The sequence below is a fragment of the Brassica rapa genome, chromosome A08, assembly GCF_000309985.2.
Source record: "Brassica rapa cultivar Chiifu-401-42 chromosome A08, CAAS_Brap_v3.01, whole genome shotgun sequence".
Taxonomy (NCBI): Eukaryota; Viridiplantae; Streptophyta; class Magnoliopsida; order Brassicales; family Brassicaceae; genus Brassica; species Brassica rapa.
The window spans coordinates 18,119,336-18,134,536 of NC_024802.2; the positions used below are offsets into that span (position 1 = coordinate 18,119,336).

The window sequence follows — 15,201 nt, forward strand, 5'->3', positions numbered from 1 at the left end:
CTATCTTCATCATGCCTATGTGGGATTCTCCACTTTGCCATTATTACATTTTTTCGGGCTTTAGACTGTACGAAGCCCAAGTCATTCTCTTCACACATTAACTAAAGCCCAATAGCATTTAATTGGCCCAATAAGAATAGCAAATTTCGATCCACTTTTCTAGGTTTGCGAAGGTAAAGTTGAAACGAGGAGGACCATAAAAACCAACTCGAAAGGCAATTAAAAACAAAATAATAGAAATTTTCTTCAAGATCGCGATCTTCAATCCCGAATCCCTAATCCATTCAAGCTTCTCCTCTCTTCTCCGGCGTAATCATGGTATACTTCCTGTAAAGTCAACCCTTCCCTTTTTGTTAAATCTGTGCAGCTTCTTCTTCTCTCTGTAACTCCGATCTCCCAGATCTGATTCACGAGCTTAACTATCAATGTTTGAATCACGCGAAGTTTGTTTTCAATTAGCTAAATTGAGATCCTAATTTCGAATCGGATTAGCTGAATTTCTTTTACTCTTTGTTTTGTGGTTGTTAGGACGTTCGATCTCCTGCTCCCGTTCCCGTTGGATCTCGGCGGCGTGATAACAAGTGGTCATCTCGTTGGGGTCCTGACGATAAAGAGAAAGAGAAAGAAACCAAGGTTGACTACAACAACAAGGACAACAAGGAGGAGGCTCAGAGTGAAACTCAATCTGTGATTGGGAGCCTCCGTGAGTCTGAGACTCGTGATAAATGGAGGCCACGTCATCGGATGGAGCAGGTCCAGAGTGGTGGACCAGCTTCTTACCGTGCTGCGCCTGGGTTTGGACTTGATAAAGGACGAAGTGAGGGTCCAAACATAGGGTTCACCGTTGGTCGGGGTAGGGCGAGGGGTACTTGGTCTGCTTTCTTTGGCGCTGGAGGGTTCTTGAGAAACGAAAGCGTTCCTGGTAAACCTGCGCCTACGTGTCGGTATGTGAGGGGGAAGTTGCTTGACTTGTATAGAAACCAGAAGCCTGATAGGATGCCTATTGATATGGAGGAGGTTGATTCTGTAACTCAAGTGGCTTTGATTGAACCTCTTGCTTTTATTGCCCCTGGTGTTGAAGAAGAGGTATGATCCTTACTTGAGGACTTGCTTTTTTCCTTTCTCATGAGTGTGTCATTGTTTTGTAACTAATTTTCATGTGTTTATGGTCTGGGTGTTATATATTTATTTCAGGAAAGCCTTAAGGGTATATGGAAGGGTAGGATCACTAGTAGCGAAGCTCACACTTCACCTGGGGAAGAATCTTTAGCTGAGGAGAGTATGGGTATGTGTAATCTTGTTTTTTCGTTGCTTTGCTTCTATCTTTCCAACTAGCTTGGATAATGAATGCTTCTGTGACTTGATTCAGGTGAGACGAAAGTGGATGGTGCTTTGCTAGGGGTTATGAGTGGTGACAGTGTTTCCATGCATAATAGTAATTCAGGTATGTGAATAATAGGTGCTATACGGGTATTCAAATTCATGAGTATTAAAGCTTAAGTCCATTGTTATGAGTTTGATGGTATTTTAGTGTTCTATTATATATTCTGACCCATATCCAAACAACTGTTGCTGTAGGAGTACTTGGTAGTCATAATGGAGGCTTGTGGGGTGCTTCTGAAAGTGATCAAGTTTCTCGTGGAAGTCCTGAAGCAGTTAGATCTGCTTTTGATAAATCTTCTGTGTTGGATGCGGATGAACCCATTGTTACGGGAAAGCTGCAGCAACCTGATATTGAAGTGAATCACTCCGAAGGGACTCTGCCACCTGAGGAGTTTATGTTCTCGTACATTGATCCTCAAGGAGTAATACAGGGACCGTTCATTGGATCTGACATTATTTCATGGTTTGAGCAAGGGTTTTTTGGGACTGATCTACAGGTCCGCTTGGCAACTGCTCCAGAAGGGACTCCTTTTCAAGATCTAGGCAGTGTCATGTCGTATTTAAAGACGGAAAGTATGCAAGCCCACATCAATGATCAAATCATCGAGCTAGAACAGACCAGTAGAAAAGCAAATTCGGAGATTGGTTTATCATTTGCACCCGTACAAGAATCTAATGGTTCAGCCTTAGGTCACGATAATGTTCAAATACAGTCTAAATCAGAAGCTTATGTGAAACCACCACATGTTGATGACCGAAGTTTCTTGGACTTCTCTGCTCAAGATGAAGGTTTGTTATTCTACTGACATTTTCTCACTTGTGTGCATTTGTGTGGGTTTTTGTATACTAAACATACTTTTTGTATTTTTTTCTTAATCAGAAATCGTATTCCCAGGAAGAGCAAGAGTTTCTGGTTATGGATCGGCAAAATCCTCTACAAGTATGCATGATGCTTTAATGGGAGTTTCTGGCCACCCTGCTATTCCTGTTGAATCAGCGAAGGTTGCTACTCAAAATCAGAATGAGAACAAGCTGCATCCATTTGGTGTGTTGTGGTCTGAGCTAGAGAGCAGTAGTACACCAGTTGATCTTTTGCCTAACAGATCGTATGATGACCAGAAGTATCTTGATCAAGCTCAGGATTTGGATCATTTAACTCTCCAATTGCAGCAGCAGCAGCAACAAAAGATTCAGTTGCAACATCAGCAGCAACAGAAGATTCAGCTGCAACAGCAGCAGAAGATTCAGCTACAACAACGTCAACTAGAACAAGAGTACCAATTACAACAGAAGCTCTTACAGGAGCAACAACAGTCCCATGCTCGGAATTTACATTTTCAACAGATTCTTCAAGGACAGACTCCTGATTCGAGACTTGGGCAGTCACATGACTTCCATCGACTCAACAATGTTGATCAGATGTTATTAGAGCAGCAACTAATGGATGAATTGCAGAGTTCTGGCCATAGATCACAAAATTTTACACCATACATGGAGCAGCTTGCCGCTGGAAATTTTGGGCAGTTACATCATGAAGGTCATCAAAAAGAGCTACTTGAACAGCTACTTTCCGAACAAATGCAATCTCAATACAGACAGATGCATTCTCAACATGGCCACATGCAATCTGAACCAATACGGTCTTTGGAGTACCAGCTACTACAACAAGAGCAGCTCATGCGATTGGCAAATGGAGGGAGGCAAAATACACTATTGGAGGAACTGAGACATATTGACCCTCAACATGGACAAATGCAGTCTGAACCAATACGGTCTCTGGAGTACCAAATAATGCAGCAAGAGCAGCTCATGCAATTGGCAGATAGAGCGAGGCACAATACGCTATTGGAGGAACATAGACATATTGATCCTCTATGGCCATCCAACCGTAATGATCAGCTTCTAGGAGCTCATCCTGGGATCCACCGTTCACACTCTTCTGCGGGATTTAGACCAGTAGACTTTCATCAACAGCAGCAGAGGCCACCCTTTGAGGATCACTTTAGTCATCTTGAGCGGAACCTTTCATATCAGCAACAACTTAATCAGGAATTATTCGAGCAAGGTCTACCCTTTGAGCGATCTACATCGGGGCTGAATCTGGATGCAGTAAAAGGTCTTAACCTCTCTGAGTTGCGAGATGCCCAGATGCAATCTTCTGGTAGATTAGGAAATTCTACTCCGGGTTTCAGTCATCAGAATCCCCATATACAATTAGGTGAACCTCATTTTTCAGAAATGGAACCAAGGAAAGAACGCTGGCATGGAGCAGATACACAGCTAGCTGGTGGCTGGCCTGAAACTCAATTTCATAGATCAAATACTGAAGCTGACCATCATAAAATGAGGTCAGAAATGAGTAGAGTGGGCGAAGATTCCAACTCATGGATGGTAGATGGACATACAGATGAAAAGTCAAAACAGCTTTTTATGGAGTTGCTTCACCAGAGGCCTGGTCATCAACCTCTCGAGTCACCAAGCATGAATCGTGGGGAACCCTATGACAGGATGGCTGCTTCAGGCTTCGGCTTTGCAGACCATGGTGGTAGACAAAACGCTTCATCTTCTTTTGGGTCGCACGCATCTTCTGATGAACATGTAAACGGATTACCAGGAGATGGGAACTATATGGGATCGTTGCAGCGTAATAATTCATTACTTTCTGGAAGTATCGATGGTGGAAGAAAAAATGAAACTAAAGACTTCAGTAATATGCTTGGTATGAGCAAAGACGTGAATGACATCAGAACGTGGAACAATGCACCACCGAAAAAGGAAGGAGCGGGGTTGATGTCATTTGAAGCACAAGACAGAATGGGAAAGCAAGCAGTAATGGACTCCTTGGTTCAAGGGGAGGTTCCTGTTGCTACGCTTGGCAGACAGTCTTCTTCCAGTATCTCTGGTATGTATCTTCCCGAGTTTAGATTTCGTTTTCCCTGAATATATCATGTTTTTTTTTGTTATGGGGGGCTTATGTTGATATTTTCTTTCTGCAGAGTCATACAGTGACAACTTGGTTGGAGAAGTTAGAAAGGATAGGTAATTTTTGTACTCTTAACGTTTAGCAACCGTAGATTAGGTAAGTAGTAAATCGCCATGTGAGGTCTCATAATTGATTAAGTGTTCTTTTATTGTTGTAGGTTGGTAGTTCCATCACACGGGCAGGTATCAGTTTTGTTAAAAAGGCCTCCCTCATCGCACTCGTCATCACCGCACGAGGGATTGCTCGAGCAGATGTCCGATGCAGCTAACAGAACAGCAGTGGGAAACAAAGGGTCAAAGGCGTCGTTCAGTGAGATGTTGAAGAATAGTAGTAGCAGTAGCAGCATGAAGAAAGTGGCAGCAGAGCCATCTTCTGATCCAAACGAAGGAAACAAAGGCGGTGGTGGGAAGAAGAAAGGCAAGAAAGGGAGGCAGCTTGATCCAGCTCTTCTCGGTTTCAAAGTCACTAGCAATCGTCTTATGGGTGAAATTCACCGCGCTGATGACTTTTAGTCATTTCTGATACCCTGAGATCCATTCAAGCGTTTCTTCTTCTCCTGCGTAATCATGGTATAATTCGATCTTCCTATGCTTTTGTTTGGTTATGATTTGATGGTTAATGGTGACCTCTTTGTTTGAAATATGAATCACGTGAATAACAGAATGGCATCTATTTTTCGAAATTCGAATTGGATTAGCCGACTTCTTATCTGCAATATTGTGGATTGTGTACTTGGTTTTAGATGCATGGGTAAATTTCTTTACCTGCCATTGCATTATTATGAATTGTGCAAGTCGGTGTGAAGCTTTTTATCCGGGATGAACCATTACTATCTAAAGTCACACATAATGGGAGATATGATTATTGATCGATTCTGTGTTGGTTTGGTAATTGCAGAAAACTTCAAAGCTTACTCGCAGACAGGAAAGTGGAGAAGTTTGACAAAAACGTTACAAAGAGAGGTTTTGTACCTGAGACCACCACCTGTAAGTTTATCTCTTTTAGATAACCTGTAAGGAACCATGGTCTGGAATCTGAATCATTTCAGTATACTGTGTAGGTACAGCAGCTCTCTTCCAGATCATGAGGACTGCAACTAGCGGAGATACACATTCAAGCTTGAAGAATCAAGTTTAGAAATGAATCTTTCTTCTTCTGTCTTGACTCATTTTCTCTCCTTAGAATCCAACTTTCCGTTTACTTGTGCATATTAATGTAATGAAGAGTCTTTTCTTCAAGCTATATGTCCTTGTTGTTATGCTTTTGTTCACTTGGTACGACCCACACGCAGTTGATACTAAATACAAGGAGTAAGTAGTAGATAGAGTATACAGCAACCTCTAAGAAAGTGAACCAAAGAGAAGATATGTTCAAGCACTAGCCGTAGGGGAGGGATGAAAAGCTGTTCCGCAAGCGATCCAAAGTCTTTTTCTCCGAAGCAAGGTACAGAGAGGGACCTTGGTCCATTCCTTAGTAATAAAATCAATCAGCCGGCGTAGTTATAGAATGAAGAGTCTTTCCTTCAAGCTATCTGTCTGTGGACCCCAAGGACAACAATATGGTGCCTAGACGATTCATCCTAAATTCCTAATGTACTTTCCGTAAAACTAGCGCAATATGTTTGCATTCTGTCAACCTCCTCTACAACATTGTCATCTTCTTCTGAAGCTCCAATATGCTAATTCACGTTGCAGCGTTTATAGTCAGATGCACTGCTTCCATTTCCCATTAGACCATTTCGTAGGACAATGTCTCTTTTGGGGTCCATTAACATAAAGTAAAGCGTGCTATGGATAGTCATCCGCTGTGACTTAAGGTTAAGCAATACAGGGAGTTTTTGTTGGACGGGATGGTCCATGCATTTCTCAAGGAACCATAGACTTCATACTCTCCACATCCAACCCACAAGACCTTATACCCGTCAATGGTGGGTTGTTGTCATCACATCAAATATTATGCTTTGCTCAAATCATGTCACTTCCATTTATCCATAGCAATTACCATTATAATTTTTAAATAATGAGAACCCATGATGATACCTCTTATTAGTGTTTTACTTCTTTTTTTTCCAATAATATTCTTACATGTATAGAATATTCGGTCCAATTGATAAAGCGGTAAAACAAGATTACAAAAGCATGACAACAACAACGGCAACTAACTTCAAGACAACATTAAAAGGTTTGATAATTTTATATAGAAAAGACTCTCAAAATTCTTCACAACATGTAGTAAAGTACACAGAAAGCTAAAGCATTCTACAATAAGATTAAGGGAGAAGTGAGACAAGAAAGAAGAAGTGGTTTCGTTTATGCCATGCCTCCGCTAGTTGCAGTCCTGATGATCTGGAAGAGAGCTGTAACAAAGCGCATACAAAAGTTAATCAACATATACTAGTGTAACACACAATATATTATTATATAACCAAATAATCCATATTCAAGACCATGTTCGTTATTTGGAAACCAGGAGTCAACACTAAGATGCTTTCCAACATAATCAAAGCTAAAAGAGATTTAGGAATACTCACATGAACCAATGACGACGAAGACAAAGAAGCCGAGGAGGATGGGTCCGACAGGGTAGTCCTTACCCTTCTTGGTGGTGGTCTCAGGAACAAAACCTCTTTTAGTAATGTTCTTGTCAAACTTCTCTATCTTCCTGTCTGCTAGCCTCTTTGAAGTTGTCTGTAAATGATCAAAATCAACACACACAGAGTCAATCATTAATCACAGCCGACACCAATGGTTATTTCTGGTTCAAGCATTTTCTAGTCAGAATATAATTATGAACAAAAACATCTAAATCAAGCAACACCATAAATGCAGACAAGAACTCAGCTAATTTCTAACACAAAAAAATGATCAAATTTTATAATGATATTCGATTTTTTTTATGATTTCAGACACAACATAAAATCCTTGTTATATAAATAAGCTCATGAAATCCTCAAATAATGTGAGAATCATGAGTTATAAAGAAAATGTTTTTTAGCCGATTCAAAAAAACTATTTTAGTCAAAGATTGAGATCGATGGATGTACCATTATTACGCCGGAGAAGAAACACTAAGAAGGGATGAGTGAATCGGAATTGACGTTCGCCGTGTCGGAGAGAAACTTGTCTTTGTCTTAAAGAGAGTTCTGTTTCTCCTGCCTGTCACCAACTTATTAAAAAAATGAGTATCGGTGAACGTCGTCACAGCTTTCTCTGATTGGATACTGAGACTTGTGAGGTCGACGTGGCGGTCAATGATTGGTGCTTGCGAAAGCCTTACGCTCATGTGGACAAAAATGAAAACTTTTCAGTTATATCTCTGAGTCTCTTCAAAGGCCCAATAAAAAGTATATTAAGAGGCCCGTTAGCATCTGTTAGTCTCTTGGTGGCTCTCTATTGAAACTTTTCAATTGTATCTCCCAGGCTCTTTAAAGGCCCAATAAAAAGTATATTGAGAGGCCCGTTTAGAATCTGTTTAGTCTCTTGGTGGCTCTCTATTAAAACTTTTCAGTTCTCTCTCTCTCTCTCTCTCTCTCTCCATATCAACGATAGAGAGATGGATCCAGACGCAGTGGCCAAGGCTTTCGTGGAGCACTACTACACCACCTTCGACGCGAATCGCGCGGGCTTGGTTTCTCTCTACCAGGAAGGATCCATGCTGACCTTCGAAGGGCAGAAGATCCAGGGCTCTCAGAACATCGTCGCCAAGCTCACCAGCCTCCCTTTCCAGCAGTGCAAGCACAACATCACCACCGTCGATTGCCAGCCCTCTGGTCCCGCCGGCGGTATGCTCGTCTTCGTCTCCGGAAACCTCCAGCTCGCTGGCGAGCAGCACGCTCTCAAGTTCAGCCAGGTCTCCTTTCCCCCCCTCCCTCGATTGATATGTGATTAGGGCACTTTGAAGTTTGATTGATTTGGAATTGAAACGAAATCTCGGACCCTTGTTGATTGATAGATCCGTGATTAGGTTGTGTAGATGTGATCGTTGTTATCTAGGTTTGGCATTTAGATTGTCACTTAGAGTATAGCATCGAATTGCTAAGAACCATATGCTTCTTCTTAATTATGTCAACTATGCTACGATATGCTTGCTGCATTCGATTAGATTGTCTCAGCTCTGTAAGTGTTCCTTGTGTGTGTATCATCATCTGCTGTTAGAGTCTTTTGTTTCTCTTTTTTGATATTGGAGACTCTTAACTTGATTCGTCACATGGGAAGAAGTATCATATATCTTTGTTATAAGTTTTGTGTAAACATGGTAGATATGTACTAAGCCAAGTGGGATGCACTCATGTCAATTTTGACCTACTCACAGTGAGCTACATTTGTATCTCTCTCGTGTTGTGATCTTATATACTGTTTTACCTGAATGCTGTGCTGATTTTGACTGGCTGGTGTTCTTATTTTCCTGTCTTTTGTGCCCCCAGATGTTCCATTTGGTGTCGAATCAGGGAAACTACTACGTGTTCAACGACATATTCAGGTTGAACTATGCTTGAGGAATGTGTTGGCAGGGGTATTATATGAACCATTCTTACAAAAGCCAAAAGAGACTCATGGAAGTTCATGTTGGGTTTTAGTAGATTTGAGAACATAAGCTTGTTTATGGTGTTTTTGAAGTCTGTCTTTATTTTAATCAATGGAAGGTCTTTTGTTACTTTGGTTCAGATGACTCTGTGTTCACATGATTCAGTAAGTGCTTATTGTTAAGGATAAAACAAAAAGCTTATTTGAAAGATGGTTCTCTGTTGGAACCCTTTTCATGTTAAAACAAACTATTCTTTAGCAATTTCTTCTGTACTCTCCTTCCAGATGTCTCCACACCCTTGTGTTTTTCTTTGGATGGTGAACAATCTGGCGACGAATCTTCTTCTTTGGTAGTTTCAACTGTTTTTTGGAGGGTGTTTGGTGTGTGTATAAGCAAAAAATTAGCATCAGCTCTCAAGTCCTATACCAATACAGACGGTTCTGGCCATCAAACAACAACCTGTCAAAACACACTTTACTTTATGAGAATTGACTTAATTTTGTCTAATCACACAATAATAATAATTTGAAAAGATAAGCTCATTGTTACATCAAAGACCCAAGTTGTTCTAATGAGTATAAGAAAGACACTGACAAAATAAAAATCCTGTTCATCCACTTTTTTGAGTAATCCAACCCCACAACACAACTAATTGGAGCTTTGTTTTGCTACCAAAAGTGTGATAATTGACAAACGACCAAACAGCTTGTAATTGTTCGATTCATGAACAAGCGGATTTCACCAACTCAAATCACTCATTACACAGAGGTATTTAGTTTTCTTTTCACAAAGTAGATTTACTCAAAACATCATATTAAATCTTGTACCTAGAAGAAAAATTTGATTGTGGGGCAACAGTAGATTAATCAATTTAAACCAAACATAGAAGGAATGGAAAAAGCTGATCGTTCTCGTCTTCGATGAAAGGAGTCAGCAACACAAGCAGCAGCTTCTCTATTCCTCTTCTCATCAAGAAGTTTATCATTGGCTCTGCTCAGAACCTCCACATCTTCACTTGACTACATTCCACACACGACCTCTTTTCTCCAACTTCTCTCCGCCGCTTGAAAGATGTTTATTGCTTACACTTGTATTATTACTTTATTCTTTTAATTAGCTCAAGTCTTTGTTGGTAATGGACGTAACTAAGTCATGACTAGACACGTAACATCTATTGACCGACCGCTTCTTGAATAAGTCACGGTACCTCTTCCACCATTTTTTCTTCTTTTGTCTCTCAAGAGAAGCTATAATACAATTTTGAACCACAAAATCATTTCAGTTAAATTTCTGCGTGCTAAGCTTCATCCCATACTTGACAATTCGAGGTTGCCCATGATCTGCACCTGACACCTTTTTATCAAAAAGCTATTAACCAATAGTTGGCTGCTACTCCAAGATGCAAACAAATCGAGACAGATTGTAGTCGAAATCCTATAATCTTTTTAAAAGATCTTTTTCCTAAATAAATTTATGTTACATAATAATAATAAAACCATCCACGGAAAAAGCACAAACTCAGAACGCTTTCTCCATTTCTCTAACAGTAAAATATAAAAATCTTTTTTTTTTTTTTGAAAAAGTAAAAAAAAAAACATAAAAACTCCCAAATATCCACATAAATTTCCCCCAAAATACAGATAAAAGAACATATATAGAAAATCTCTAATCTGGATTGCGTTGTTATATACTCAATCCATCTTCTTTGTCCCGCTTTTCCGGATGATAATTGAGGTTTTCGTCGCTTCACAACAGCTTCCATTCTGGGAATATAGAAACAACAATTGAATTAGCTTCAAACCCAAAAAAAACAACAGCTTTTAATTAATTTCAGAAGTCATCCACAAAATAATGAAAAAGTAAATGTGAAAAATGAATATAGACTAATCTGAATTTGTGGTGCACAAAACAAAAGACTAATCTGATTTCGCATTTGTTGCCGTCACGTTACGTTTGATTAGTTTGATTAATCCGTAATTAATCTCAAACACCCATCTCTAACAAGATCTTCATCAAACTACTAAACCTCACGAAAAATTTAACAAATATAAAGCCTAAAAGATTCAATAAAATTACCAGAAATGTCCTTCCTCGATGAAAAAGAAGGTGGCGGCGTCAAGACGTAAGAGAGGATCGACCTCCCAGCCATGGAAATGGCGGAGACGATCCCAGCAACATAAAGAACCACGATGAGAGCCAGAACCCAAGGCAACAAGAGGAAGCCGATGAAGAAAGTCACGGATCCACACAGCATCAGAGCCACGGAGATACCGAGCAGCAGCGACGCGAACCCCGAGGGAGATATATGAGCCATCGAAGGCGACCGACTCCTCATCATCGGCGAATCAGGGAAGTGATCGGGGATTGAAATCGGCATCGGCGGAGAGCGGAGGAGGCTCAGGACAAGAGCCGAGAGGTCGTAGAAAGCCCTGGAGTCTTGATCTCGTTGGCTTCTCATCGTTCACAAATAATATTCTCAAGAAAGGTTTAATGGCAGGAGTAATGAAGACGATGACGACGACGATGATGATGACCGTTCAGACAGAACCGAAACACAGACGAGCAAAATGAAACTGACTTTTTATACAAATCTTTCTCTATGAACAGAAGAATCGTGTGTGTCTAGATAACGAGAAAAAGCAACCATAAAGAAACAAGACACGCGTGTGAACACGCGAGGGTGAGGCGAGTATGGACATGCTGGATTCAGACCAATTTGGGGGGGGGGGGAGTGTGGGTCCCTTTGATGACGCGTAGAGTGCTTATCTTCTACGACATTCTTATCTAATCTTTTCTCTCTCCCTGTAATAAATTTGTTCCAATCATACTTTCTTTTGTATTTTTCTTTTGGTTATTTTGTTTTGAACAAAATAAGAGAGTGTGTTACTTTTCTTTTTGAAAAATGTCTGCACTTTATAGACTTGTCTATTCAATCGGGCTCTTTGCGTTCAACCATCATAATCATAATAATAACAATAAATAATAATTTGTGAAACAATAATATTGGAGTTTAAGTGACTAATAATATTGTAAGGACCTAACCTAGACAAAAAAATATTTATTCACCAATAAACTAGCAATGGAATTGTTGCATGTCCCTCGCACATGTGCTGGTTAATTCTCTGAGAAGTTTTTTTTCTAATGATTTTCTTTTGTATCTGATTTTAGTTTACCTTAGGTCGTTCAGTGAAAATGTTGACAAATTCGTGGAATTTGGGCTTTTGATAGGCCCTTTGAAGTATTTAGATAGCCCAAAATAATATTAGAGGGGGGCCTAGAGACACATGTTGGTGGTATGCATAACTACATGAGGCTCTGGAATCCACTATACTTAGGGGGTGTCAGGGGGTGTCAGTGGGGATGAGATTTATAATGAATCTTAGAATTTCTAAGTCTAGTGTTATTGGTTTATAGATTCTCATTGAAATCTATTGTTATTGGTTTGATGATTCTATAACTACATACAAAATCATTTGTTATTCAAAAAGTTTAGATTTTAATGATTCTACAAATCTATTAAAGTAAATGTTATTGGGAGTTGAATTCTTAGAATCATTACATTACTTTATTTTCATAGATTTTCACAATATACAAAATTCTCTACATCTCTTTCCAAATTTAACAAATCTCTCAACTTTTAAAATCAACAAAACTCTATAGAAATCTAAGTCCCACTAACACCGCCTTAACTTATAATTTATTCAAAGCCATGAATTGGAGCTAAAAAACGATTTTGAAACTGGAAGCATATACTGTACTTACAAACTTGAATTACACAGGGGCATGTATATAGATATATATATATATATATATTGTCCTCAAGATCTTAGTGTCACAGTGTACGAGGAATGCCTGGCTAAATTATATGCGGAGTATAATTTTGTTGAAAATATCATAATAAAACATTACACACACATGCACACAAGACAGTAATGTAGAGAGAGGTAATCATCATGTAGCCTAAGAGGAAAGCTAGGAGAAAGTTTCGATTTTAAAATGTCAAAAAAACAAATATGAAGAAAGTTTCAAATAGAGTTGGTTAAGGTAACCAACCCAACATGTAATTATTCGCACTTGGCCCTGCTCCCATTCCATGATCTTGCTGTTGCCCCTGATGATACCTGTTCCAGCGTTACCAAGAAAAAACATCCAATTAAGATATCAAAAATGTAATATCTCAAAATTGGTTAGTAATTATATATAAAGTATTAAGTTACCCCATTTGAAAAATGGGCTCGTATTCCAAAGGCTGGAAGAAAGCTTGTTGTTGCGGTTGATGATGCCCGTAGTCAACATGTACCTCTTCTTGGTTCGGGTTGAGTTGGAATGGCATCTGATACCCATCAGCTAACTGCCACGTAGTACACTTGTTAATTAGTGGATCCATACTTAAAAATAATAACCAAATTAATTCGTTAATATATATTGTGAACGATGATAACGTAAGAAGTTACCCTTAGCCGTAGAGTTTTGTTTGTATCAGAAAGCATGCGCTCCTGTTCCAAATTAGTATTCATAGGAGAGTGAGTATTATTAGTGTATACATATATGTATGTCATTTGCTTCATCATTCAAATTTGTCGTTACCTTGCTCTGGAGATCATTGAGCTGGTCAAGCATGAACTGTGTCTGCAAGTTTGATAAAGCGTATTACTTTATATGGACATCATAGTGTAGCATATATGATGAAAGAAATAGAAGAAGTATAGTACCCGGAGACCTCTGATCTGCTTCAAAGAAGAATCAAGCTGTCTCTCAAGTGACTCAAGCTCCTTCGTACTAAGTGGTCCAAGATCTTCTCCCAATAGATTCCTGTAATATTTCAAGACAAACAAAAATACCATCATGATTAAATTCTAAGTGTAATTAAAAAAAAACTCTCTCTGGCTAGCAGTACTAGCTAGCTTCATTATTAGTCAATTAGTTTAACCTTTGGGTTCTCTGTAAAGCGTCGTAACGCTGCTTAAGCTTGAGATACTCCTGCTGGCTACTAAGTTCCTGCTTTGCCAAAAAACATTATTGGATTTGAATTAATAAAAGCATATTAGGAAAAAATAAAAATCAAGGGTAAAAGAATAAGAAAGAGAAGGAGGGGGTACAACTGCTAAGGCCTCTCTTGAAGGCACATTGGGCTCTGGAGGTCCATAGTTGCACTTTTGGTACCTCTCCAGTGTCTTAAGCATGCTGCTTCACAACAAAAAATGGTCCGTACTAAGTAGTCATGTATCAAAATTTTACCTCAGTAATTAATATGAAAAAATAAGTTTCAAATCAACAAAGGTAAATCTTGTTAAAACGTTTTATAGCTATGGTTTACAGAATAATCTGGGAGTCTTTTCAGAGATCCAATGGATATAATAAGATGAAATTGACATTAGCATCATAATCAAACAAAAATAGGGCGGGTGACAAAAGTGGGTAGCCAATAAGCTCTAGTTAGTTGAATCACTCCCAAGAGCTTCTGAATTTAACAGCAAAGTGCTGACTGATTTGATCGGATTGGGTAAAATGGTATAGAAAACTCTTTTATATGTAAATTGGTTATTCATGAGAGACCCCTTATTAATAATATTATGTTAGATCAGATGGCTTCTCATAATTCCTACGTCATCGTCATCTTAATTAAGCAGAAATACTAAGGGAACACAAAAAAAAAGCTAAAAGTTTAATTAGGACGACACTGCAACAAAACTTTGAAAAGAAAACAAAAATATATTGAAAGAAAAACAAATGAGAGAAATCAAAACAGAAATGGAAATCATCGGAAACTCAAAAACATATATAAAGGTTATAAATCATTTTAGTTTCCTCTTTGCTTTCTTTTAAAGGATGAAAGAAAAAACGTACGACACAAACAACACATAAGAAAGACCCATACAACACATTTCTTTTACTTATCAAAAAAATAGACAAAAATGGATATAAATGAATACCTGGAATTACTGCAAAACTCGAACAGTTTTCCTCTATTAGAGAAGATGATGAGAGCAACCTCTGCATCACATAGAACGGAAAGCTCGTATGCTTTCTTCAAAACACCACCCCTTCTCTTTGCAAACGTCACTTGCCTATTGATCGTGTTCTCTATCCTCTTCAGCTCTACTCTCCCTCTTCCCATTTTTTTCTTTCTCTCTTACTCTTCTCTCTCTCCCTTCTTCTATATATATATATATACGAATAAGCCCCTCTCTCTAATTTTTTTTCTTTTCTTTCTGTTTTCTAGTGTGAACATACATTCATTTGTACAAATATATATATACACATGTATCTCACATCACTTCTCTAAAGTACATTAACTTGTCAGCTTCATT

The 15,201-nt window shown here is 38.9% G+C and overlaps 5 protein-coding genes across 6 annotated transcripts; 2 read left to right on the top strand and 3 right to left on the bottom strand.

Annotated features, from left to right (window-relative positions):
• The first annotated feature begins 61 nt into the window (after positions 1 to 61).
• LOC103835407 lies at positions 62 to 5,636 on the top strand. Its single transcript, XM_009111569.2, has 10 exons — positions 62 to 318; positions 529 to 1,086; positions 1,195 to 1,285; positions 1,370 to 1,444; positions 1,579 to 2,172; positions 2,264 to 4,285; positions 4,380 to 4,422; positions 4,524 to 4,935; positions 5,264 to 5,352; positions 5,427 to 5,636. Exons 1-8 carry the CDS (start codon positions 316 to 318, stop codon positions 4,876 to 4,878), a joined length of 3,741 nt encoding a protein of 1,246 aa, XP_009109817.2. The 5' UTR covers positions 62 to 315; the 3' UTR covers positions 4,879 to 4,935; positions 5,264 to 5,352; positions 5,427 to 5,636.
• An 815-nt stretch (positions 5,637 to 6,451) lies between these two features.
• LOC103835409 (stress-associated endoplasmic reticulum protein 2) lies at positions 6,452 to 7,582 on the bottom strand. Its single transcript, XM_009111574.3, has 3 exons — positions 7,410 to 7,582; positions 6,897 to 7,053; positions 6,452 to 6,722 (listed from the first exon to the last, which is right to left on the bottom strand). The coding sequence occupies exons 1-3, from the start codon at positions 7,410 to 7,412 to the stop codon at positions 6,676 to 6,678; spliced, it is 207 nt and encodes a 68-aa protein (XP_009109822.1). The 5' UTR covers positions 7,413 to 7,582; the 3' UTR covers positions 6,452 to 6,675.
• A 271-nt stretch (positions 7,583 to 7,853) lies between these two features.
• On the top strand, positions 7,854 to 9,120 carry LOC103835410 (nuclear transport factor 2A). The gene is made up of 2 exons (XM_009111575.3): positions 7,854 to 8,215; positions 8,790 to 9,120. Exons 1-2 carry the CDS (start codon positions 7,919 to 7,921, stop codon positions 8,859 to 8,861), a joined length of 369 nt encoding a protein of 122 aa, XP_009109823.2. The 5' UTR covers positions 7,854 to 7,918; the 3' UTR covers positions 8,862 to 9,120.
• Positions 9,121 to 10,310: 1,190 nt separating this feature from the next.
• LOC103835411 lies at positions 10,311 to 11,548 on the bottom strand. Its single transcript, XM_009111576.3, has 2 exons — positions 10,967 to 11,548; positions 10,311 to 10,653 (listed from the first exon to the last, which is right to left on the bottom strand). Exons 1-2 carry the CDS (start codon positions 11,346 to 11,348, stop codon positions 10,637 to 10,639), a joined length of 399 nt encoding a protein of 132 aa, XP_009109824.1. The 5' UTR covers positions 11,349 to 11,548; the 3' UTR covers positions 10,311 to 10,636.
• A 1,136-nt stretch (positions 11,549 to 12,684) lies between these two features.
• Positions 12,685 to 15,166, bottom strand: LOC103835412 (agamous-like MADS-box protein AGL9 homolog). Of its 2 annotated transcripts, none has more exons than XM_009111578.3 (8): positions 14,824 to 15,166; positions 13,993 to 14,074; positions 13,821 to 13,888; positions 13,603 to 13,702; positions 13,478 to 13,519; positions 13,345 to 13,386; positions 13,108 to 13,241; positions 12,685 to 13,011 (listed from the first exon to the last, which is right to left on the bottom strand). In XM_009111578.3, exons 1-8 carry the CDS (start codon positions 15,006 to 15,008, stop codon positions 12,930 to 12,932), a joined length of 735 nt encoding a protein of 244 aa, XP_009109826.1. In that variant the 5' UTR covers positions 15,009 to 15,166; the 3' UTR covers positions 12,685 to 12,929. The 2 variants fall into 2 exon arrangements, with proteins under 2 accessions (XP_009109826.1, XP_009109825.1); XM_009111577.3 differs by having other exon boundaries at positions 13,990 to 14,074; positions 14,824 to 15,161.
• Positions 15,167 to 15,201: the final 35 nt, after the last annotated feature.